Below are 9,793 nucleotides of genomic sequence, written 5' to 3' on the forward strand. Positions count from 1 at the left end.
CCAAACACAGCCTGTAAGGAATGATGTCCACCCTTGCTACTTAACCAAGGACAACTCGCACGGAAGCGACAGCGGAAAGAAGAGATCCATCCCCACCTGCCTCAGAAATGCTTTTTGTCACTGTATTATGGTTTAGACAATGTGTCTCATTCAAGTATTTTCAGGGAAGGGCAGAAATAACATATTCCTCCCCAGACCCTAAGCGAAATACAGTATAAACGTCCTGTGCGAGCCAGCTCAGCCAACTTTATCCTGGACAAAGAGGCCAAAGCAAGGTCTGTTGGAGTCTGCGGGTAGAGCTCAGTCAGTTTACAGGGCCCCTAACGAAGCGTCAGCTTGGCCCAGGATCATCAGGAACTGAAGAAACGCTGTCAGTCACCGTGTAGTCCTTAAAAATAGCGATATTTTTAAAAACGACTAACCCAATTCGCTGCTGTAGAAGTGTGCTACAAGAGTCTGTCCTACCCTGGGCTCACGGCGGCGTGTTGAGCAATACCGAAACGATGGACAAGGGGGAAGGGTACCATGGAGCCTACATTGCAGCTCTCTGTCTAGCAGCTTCCCGGAGCCAGAGGCTGAGTGCAATTCTGCAATGTAGGATTCAACCGGCAAAGACAAAGGGTTATTAAAAAAAAAAAAAAAAGAAAAAAAGAAAAAAAAAAGAATGCGGCAGAGAGTGTAATGGATTACCTCAATGCACACCCTCGACAAGACAAGCACTCGGAAAGCCGGTAACTTTTAAAAATGCCAGTAACTAGAACATGTTTTCAAATTAAAAGACCATGCTTAAAAATAAATAAAGAGAAGTTCATAGCATTAGGAATCCTATAAGGCTTGCAAGTATTTGCTAAAAATCATGCTAACCGGTAGCATCTAGGTACTAGCTAGCCGAGACTGCCGAGCAGAATTTATACTTTTGTGGCCTTTTCTTCTTCTCCTTGTCCTCCTTTACAGACTTCTATTTACATTTGGCTTTAAATATGAAAATACTTGATAAACTTTATAAAATGTACATTTTAAAAATATTTCTGAAAAACTGACTTGAAAAACAACAAAACAAAACAAAAAAAAACCCCAAAACTTCTGCACCAGAAATGTTAACAGGGAGGGGATTCTTTTTTTTTCTCCAAATTTTTTAATTTTCTTTTGCTTTAAAGAAACTAGGTGAATCCTGCATTCCCCGTCCCTCATCCCTCCCTCAAATACCTCAAGTATCACGAAGTGGGAGCACTGTGCACTGGGGGGATGCTGACCTGGAGAAAAGGTCCCCTTTCTCCTGGTCAGCCTCCCTTTCTCCATCCCTTCCCCCCCGCATTGTCACGCACCCTCTGTTCCACCGAATACTCTTTGGTTTAGTTATTTTCCTTTTACAAGAATACCACAATAGCAGCACTAGCAGCACTCGGTTGTCTTCACTACTGTTGACCCAGAAACTGCAATCCAATCGCCTTTATGAGTTCAGCCTTCCCTCTCGTTTACGTCCCCCCACCCCAGTAACAGCCTCAGTACTCGCAGTCAATCATCTGCCCTCTCTAGTCGCCAAATCCATGTTCACAATGTCAAATTTCCACAGTTTCGAACCCACCCACTGGAGACACCATCTCATCAGAAACCATTGCGTTGCAGGCATTTCTTTCAGGCAGGGCTGGAAGGGGCCGGAGGCCTTCACAGATATCCTTTTGCAGAAGACATTAGACCTAGAACAAGCTGTTTTTTAATGGCATACAGTGATCCAATACTGCAAGAGTTGACTAGGATTATCGTCCCCACCGCCACCCCTTTCCGCCTGCTCCTCGGGGAGCGGGCGCGAAGTGCAGGTTCACCCTCTCCTTGATCTTAGAGGCACAGAGAATTTAAAGCCTTCTGGGTGAAGGAGCCAAAATACCGCTAGAGCCAGAGCTTCCAAGAAGGTCACAAGATCTGCTCAGGACTCGGTGGCATCTGCTGACCACTCGGTTGGTGCTCGCCAGGGAGAGGAGGCAGGAGATGGACCTCACTTTGCAGCCTCATCCTCCCCAAATCCTCCCTCTCCAAATGAGGTGGGAAAATGCACTTTTTGACACCCTTGCCCTGCTGAAGAGAAGCATTTTTTTTTACAAAATGCTACCAGCCCTGTGTTATTCCCACCTGCTCTGTTGTAAAAGTTGGGTTTTCCTCTCCATTCCCCTCTCCCTTCCTCTCTAAAAACCTCTTCCCGGGGATTTATCTATCGCCCAGTTCATCTGCGCCTACGCGCCCGCTCCAGCAGCGTTGGCCTCTAGCACCGCTCAGCAGCTCCGCGTGTCTCGGGCATAGCGTAACGGGGAACGCAACGGCAGCCAAGGGGCTGGGGTGGGACGCCGGCAGCAGGGAGAGGATGGCTCAGTTTTCAGGAGGTTGGGTCAGCGCTGAGGTCTAGCGCCGGTTTGGGAACGCGTCCGCTAACACTTGACCTTCTGCTGCGGCCTGGCTCGGCGAGCGACCGGGGAGGACAGATGTTCGCTCGTTTGCTTTCCCCCAACTGCGTTTCTCCTTACAAGAAAGGAAGGGGATTTATTTCCCCACAGAAGAGCAGGGGGGGGAAGGGGAGGAGTCCTAGCTCACTTTAGATCCGAGTCTTAAGCTTTTAGAATAAGGTGCAAAATAAAGGTCTTCAAAAGAAAAGAAAAAAAAAAAAAAAAAAATCAAAACCAAAAAAAAGCGTCTGAGGTTTGACATTTCTTTTTTTGTTTAAAGCAGCCTGTTCCTTTATTTTTTTTCCTTTTTTTTTTCTTTTTTTTTTTTTTCTTTAAAATAAACTCCACTGTGCAAAACTGTGCATTTTCTTTGGTATCCATTTAGGTAGTTTTAACTTAGTACTTTTTCTATGTATATATATTTTTTAAATTTCATTTTTCCTTTAGACAGAGAATTAAATTCTCCCCCCAAAAAATCATAATTTTGCTGGAGGCTACTGATTGGCCTGATATTACATAATGCCCCTTATGTAATTGGAAAGAGAGAAATTGATTCTAGCTCTCAAACTACTGGCCTCAAAAGGAGTTTAGACTTTCTGGCAACATCGGCCTCTCTGAAGTGATCACGAGCTTTTCAACCCCAAAAGTTCAACACTGACTTTTTTTTTTTTTTTAAATTACACAAGAGAAAATAAAAACTACACTGCAACAAAAATAACCATTTGTGTTCATGTAGTTAGCAGCAGCTTTTAAAAAAATAATTATAATAATAATAATAAGGCAGATTCTTGCCTTTGTTATGCCATTAAAAACATTCTTGTTCCCTAGAGAGAAGCATTCTGGAAAAAGTTGAAAAAAAAATAATAATAACCCAACCAAAGCTTGCCTGCAAGTTCAAGTTTTGTAAAAAAATATATACATAATTTATTCTACAACATATGTGCCTTCTGTTCATACTTAGACATGTTTAGTGCTTTGTGTTTAGAGTTCATTTTCTGTCATCCCTCCTCTGAGGACAGCCCTAAAACCAGCCTGGGTTTCTCAGGTCTGCTTGCCTTCACACCACTCTTCAACAGTACCGTTGTCTGAAAACTGTTCTGGGCCAACTTCTCAGGTCAACGTGCCTTTGACCGATAGATTTATTCATATTTTTTTTCCTTTCAACCAAAAGAGAGGAAGAGTTTGTCAGTCATATTTCAGACTCCCGCCGTAGCGGCCGTGGCTCTAGAGGCACCCCTGCTTGGTTGTGGTGGTCCATGTCCGGGTGGGTGTCTGTGCTCATGCTCTCAGGCACCCCAGTGTCAATCTCATCCTCCTCTTTGCTGGTGAGGGCCACCTCGTTCTCGTAGCAAAAGGAGTTTGCGTTAGAGAGAATGTATTTCTTTTCTGCTAAGTCTCTGGCACTACAGATGGGTGTGTTGGGCACTTCGTATGTTTTGTGGAACCTCGAGTAGTCCACTTTGTAGTAGTTCTTCTCTTCGAAGAGGACAGGCTCGTAGCGATGGCCCCAGAGGATTTCGTTTGCCAGATATGAGCTACGGCACTGGGTAGTCATGGCAGTAGCTTCCACCATGCCTTCTAAAATGACTACAATTTCAAAGTCAGCATTGTCCATGTCTTGTTTGCTCAAGTCATACAAAGGACTGTCTTCGTCTATTTCATGTACTATTGTAATTGGGGAGACCAGGAATATTCGGTCTATCCCGCTGTCAAACCCTACGTTGATGTCTATTTGATCCAAGGGGATGTACTCCCCTTCCGATGTGATCCTGGATTTGAGGAGCTGTGCTCGCACGTGTGCCTCCACCAAGTGGCTTTTCCTCAGGTTTCCAACACGCCACATTAGGCACAGCTTTCCATCTCTCATGGCCACCACGGCATTGTGGCTGAAGACGAGAGTTTCATTTCTCTTTTTTGGCTTAGCCATCTTTGCCATGACAGCACCAATGATGAAGGCATCAATGATGCAGCCTACTATAGACTGGAAAACCACCATGAAAACTGCAATGGGGCACTCGTCTGTGACGCACCTGAAGCCATAGCCGATCGTGGTCTGGGTCTCGATGGAGAACAGAAAGGCTGCGGTGAAGCTGCTCACTTGAGAGACACAAGGTTTGTTATTTTCTTGATTCTCCAGGTCCCCGTGCAACAGCGCAATCAACCAAAACACACAGCCGAAAAAAAGCCAGGAGAGGATGAAAGTCAGGCAGAAGATAACTAGCATCCACCTCCAGCGGATGTCCACGCAAGTGGTGAAGATGTCTGCCAGGTATCGCTGTCCCTTCTCCCCCACGTTAATAAACTGGACGTTGCAGTGGCCATCTTTTTTGACAAAGCGGCTCCTGCATTGCTGTCTGGTATGTACCTTACTCTTTCCATTCCCAAAGCCGTTGGCAACGGCCATGGTCGCCAGCTTCATGCCGTCCTCTTCCGAAGACACGATGCTGTAGCGGTTGGTTCGCACGCTGCCCATCACTACTGCTGTGGACTGAGGTGCTTCTGCTTTAGAAAACAGTCTGAGTTTCTGCAAAACCCTTTGGAGAAACAGTTTTGAAAGTTCTAGGGGAACACACACACACAGAAAAACTGGGGAGAGGCTGGAGTCCCCAAAAGCCCTTGGATCAACCAAGGACAGTCTTCTGGCATGCAGAGTTAGCTTAACAAGTAACCGTCATAGAGAGGGCATGGTCTGCAAGAAAAAGAGAAACGTCGTATTAGATCTTGGAGAAAAAGGATATGGACTCAAACCTGCAAGAATCAAGTAAAACAACTCCTCTGGACCTGCAGGAAGTTTCCTTATTCTTAGCAACAGCATTTTCTGGAACGCCCAAGTTCTCCGAGCATGGTTGCGTACTGACAGAAGTGACATCATTACCACCAAGAAGGCGTCACTCCCAAGTGACAGCACCGAAGCGATCATGTCACGCAGGTCTCTAAGCAATGCTCACTTTAAAGCTGGACATGCAAAGAATCTATCTGCTATTTACAGCCGTGCTTTCTGTTTATTTGGAAACAAACAACTAGCTTTAACGTCCGTCTGTTCAACCAGTTTTAGGGACATCCACCGTGTCTCCTGGACTGGTTTACCTACGACAAACAAGGGAGTGTGCAAAAGGGGAGACAACGTGTACTGAGAAAAGCAATAAACTTGCAGATGTCAGTAATTTCCATGAAATTACATCACATATAGCTTTCTTTTTAATTAAGCTAAAAAAAAAAAAAAAGGAGCTGTGCATTTTCTGCAAACGGCAGGAGTGAAGGCTGCAGCAGTTCCTCTTGAACTCCATAAACCCATCAGGATCTGTGCAGTTCTTACACTCACGTCAGCCTTACGTTATGTGAACCAAACTAAACCTCCCAACAACTAACACTAACGCAACTCGCAAAAGGCTACGATGGGTTAGGACCGGCCAGGTGCCTTCGTAACACCTTTGGTAACGAGTACCAGCACCTTCCCACGGGAGCCCGGGGCAGCCAGTTCCATCTCCAAGAGGCAACGGTCCCGAGCGTCCCGTGGGTCTTAAACGTCAGCAATTCAGACTCAGCAGAGAGGCTACAAAACCTTCTTTCTGAGGGTAGAAGCCATCAAAGATGTTTCAGGGAGGTCTGGCTTAGACCCAGGTTTAGCTTTTAACAAGTGCGTCATCCATTAAGTCATGCACTGTGTATCAAGAAATGTAATTGAAATACTGCAGAGGAGGGGAGACGCGTTAATGCAACCGCTCCATCCACAGACGCGCCCATGGAAGAAACAAAACCAAAACCAAGTGGTGAGGAATGTCTGCTGTCCATTTGTCACAGGAGAGAAGGCTTCAGTGCCGTTTACAGTAGCGGGGGATTAAATCACGCTGCTCTTCGTCAATCAGTATTATCAAAACTCGTCTGAGTTTGTCCAAAACCCAACAAAACTGCAGCCGCCAAGGAGCACGACCTCTGCGCACGAAGTGGCTTCGGTACGCGGTGGCTTTTCCTCTGATTCCTACCTGACAACAGCTGTAGGTAAGGGTTTATCTCCCTTCCCAAAAGCAGCCCCTAAAGCCCTGGAGAGACGTTCCAAAAACTTGAGGGATTTCAAACAGTTTCTCAGCCCTCCCACATCCTCCAACCACATCACAAGGGCTTTAGGTCAGCAAACACTTGTTGGGAGAAGAGCAGGTGACAAACAGCAAACACCACCGCGCTCGCAGTTGCCCACGGGATGGTTTTCCCTCTGGAACCTCCTCCGGGTTTACTTTTACCTCCCCTTTTTTCCTCACTTCTGTCTGTGGTGCAGGAATGTGTCCCAATGCCTCCTTGCAGAGGTGAGTCATCCGCGAGTGCAGCGGGTACGGGGCATTTTGGCAGCTTTCGATGGGTTCGGTAACACGGGGTTTGGAGCACAGCGCTCAGTGACGCGGGCTCGCGGGGTGGGATAGCTGCCCTCTTATCTGACTACCTTGCCTACGCTGTGTAAGGATTCCCTTTTTCCCCCCTCACACCTTTTTAATAATGGAGTTTCTCATTCCCATCAGGATATCACTCTCAAAAATACAAAGGAATTCTTTTAAGGGTCACTTTTTTTTTTTTCCTGAAAAATACTATTATCAGGAACCTGAACACAGGGGGAAAGTGAAATACTACTGTTAATACCTTTGACACAAAAACTTTGTGAAAAAACGTTGCACTGGTCTGCAAATCAATCACTTTCATAAACCACATCCTACAATCACAGTCATGTTCAAAGCCTGTTTTGTTCCAAGCTGATGGAAACACACAGCCTAGGAAACCCGTTATTTTGAAGTTGTTTTTTTTTTTTTTTTGCCTGTGCATTGTCTCTGGGATTTTAGAGGAAAACTTGGAGTGGAGGGAAAGATAAGCTGTAAAGTTTCAAGTGTCTGAATACGCAGCTTCCCCCACCGAAGTCCTGACCCGAGGACATTTGTTTGAATTCCACAAATCACTGAAACCATAACGCCAGCTTCCTGCGGCAAGCTGGCTGCGTTTGGAAGCTTGGGATCCGAATTAGGTGTCGTACATTGTCGTATTCCTGCTCTGCATGACAAGGCAACTTCTACCTGCCGTACCTTCCACGGCATTTCTCCGTCCCAGCTGCATGCTGTCGCTGCTCTGCCCTCAGGAGCAGACCTGCACCACTTTGGCTCCACAGATCCTTAAATTTGAGGTGTGCCTGGGGCACCCTGTGCTACCTTTACAGGCTGTGTGAAGTTCATACAACAAAGCTCTGGCATGCTCCACCGCAGCAGAGTTGTCTGCTTTCCTTCCCCTCGCCAGTGCTTGGAGAGGGGAGGATGCCGGGATGGGAGCGGGACCAGCAGCTCTGATCTTGCTCCTACTCCTGCCCCAGTAAGATGCCCAGTAGCTCCACCGGCCGCCTGACCACACATCTGATCACTCTTCATCCTGACCCTCACAACAAATTCCAGAAGAGGTTCCCCCCAAAATCCCAGAAACAATCAAGCTAGCATGAAACTTTAATGGGGCTTCTTAGTTTGCTAATCCACCTGCTGCTCAAAGGCAAAACAAGTTTGCTTGCCCTCCCCCCATGCCATTATCAGTTGCTGGTGGCACTGAAGATGCCCAGCCAGCGTGGGACCAGCCGTGCAACCCTCACCAGACAAAAAAGCCAACCCAGAACCGACAAACCAATCCAAACCTTGGTATAACTGGGCCCAACGCACTGCAGCCAGACGCACAGGCAGCAGTGAGGTCACTCACGGCTAGGTGTGTTATTGTTGTTAGCTCACGCTGCCTTTGCTCCGAGAAGAGAATACAAGGAGAGAGCCGTGCAGCTTGTAATTACCAGCACTGGCACCGATGCAGCGCTGATGGGATGGGATGGGATGGGATGGGATGGGATGGGATGGGATGGGATGGGATGGGATGGGATGGGATGGGATGGGATGGGATGGGATGGGATGGGATGGGATGGGATGGGATGGGATGGGATGGGATGGGATGGGATGGGATGGGAGAGCCCCAGGCTTGCTCCGCTGCAAGGGGATGCTTGGAGGAGCAGAGAAAAACAGGGCTATGCTGCATCTGCAGCATCTCTGAACTAACGTCAGTGCAAACACCACAACGAGGAGCCCAAACCCCCACATTCCCCTCAGCAAGCATCCCCCTCAAGATCTCCCCCCGGGAAAGGCATTCACATCACACGTCTAAATTCCACCACGAACAGCTCGAAGAGAACTGGTGCAGAAGGTTTAATACGGAGCAAAAACTCTGAAGTGCAAAAAGGCAGAGAGAGGAGCACTAATGAGCGCTCGGAGCGGTTATTCCCAGGCTGACGCCACGCAGCCCTGCGGTGAGCCGGGCACATGTTGCTAAGAGAGCCCCAGCTCTACCTGAGCCAAGCCCAAGCGCCTCGCTGCCCTCAGTAAACAGAACAAAGGAGCAACTCGCCCCAGCGAAGCCCAATCCCACAGCCCCCGCTCCCTTCCTCCGTCACTTAGAAGTCGCCCCTCAGGGCTTCTCCACCGCTTTGGGTAGGGCTAAAGTTCAGACAGTGGCAAGCTGCCTTCAGGAGAAGGATCTGTCCTTCACCATCAGGTAGTGGGGAAAAAGAAAAAAAAAATAAATTAAAAAGAGCAGATGATAGAGAGGAATGGGTGGGAAGAAATAGGAGAACGGAGAGAACAAGTGGCCTTTGCATCTGCTGTCCCGCAAAGGAGACGGGTGCAGGATATTTCTAGCTGATGACAAAATATCTACAAGTGCAGCAGCCATCAGCAGGGGGGGTGCTTCGTGCACCGGCGGGGAGATGGAAAAGCAAACAAGTGTAAAGGTGAGGCTGACAACCGGGACCGCGGCCGCCCGCCCGCGGGCTGGAAGGGTGGCAGGAGGCGGGGGAGGACCCGGGTGGGCGATGCGGGGGCGATGCCCCGCCGCCAGCCCGGCCCCGGCCCCGGCACCTGCGGGCCCCGCAAGATGACAAAGCAGTCACTGAGCCCCGCAAATAAATCTGCCACTGCTTATCAGTATTTTTTCCTTTAACTGTCATCAACTAAGTTGAAACAATACAGTCACTCCACAGCCTCCCCAGCTGCAATGTTTGTTTTTGTTTCTTTTTTTATTTCTTCCTATTTAAAAATAAAGAAAATTCCCCCGTTCGCACAATGCCAGTGAATGGAGTTACAGGTTGATTTCCCACCCGTCTAAAACATGTCAGACGCTCCTTCCAAAACCGCACATCTGACGGCTACGAGCTGATACTTTTGACCTCTCTCCTATACAGGAAACAAGAAGCGAGAAGAATGGAAAAGGGATGGAGCGGGGCTGCTCCCGCGACCCGGAGCTGTCATGCAAACTTCCAGCCCTTCCCAAAGAAAAAAAAAAAAAAACACAAAAAAAAAAAA

At 47.8% G+C, this 9,793-nt stretch overlaps 1 protein-coding gene across 1 annotated transcript; it reads right to left on the reverse strand.

The window, feature by feature from the left end:
• Positions 1–2,266: 2,266 nt before the first annotated feature.
• KCNJ2 (potassium inwardly rectifying channel subfamily J member 2) lies at positions 2,267–5,122 on the reverse strand. Its single transcript, XM_010119471.2, has one exon. It carries the CDS (start codon positions 4,906–4,908, stop codon positions 3,625–3,627), a length of 1,284 nt encoding a protein of 427 aa, XP_010117773.1. The 5' UTR covers positions 4,909–5,122; the 3' UTR covers positions 2,267–3,624.
• Between the last annotated feature and the right edge of the window lie 4,671 nt (positions 5,123–9,793).

Source organism: Chlamydotis macqueenii, chromosome 18 (assembly GCF_036417535.1).
Source record: "Chlamydotis macqueenii isolate bChlMac1 chromosome 18, bChlMac1.mat, whole genome shotgun sequence".
Taxonomy (NCBI): domain Eukaryota; kingdom Metazoa; phylum Chordata; class Aves; order Otidiformes; family Otididae; genus Chlamydotis; species Chlamydotis macqueenii.

Bases quoted from the DNA above. Each gene is read 5' to 3' on its own strand.
- KCNJ2 (XM_010119471.2), bottom strand. From the start codon at position 4,908: ATGGGCAGCGTGCGAACCAACCGCTACAGCATCGTGTCTTCGGAAGAG.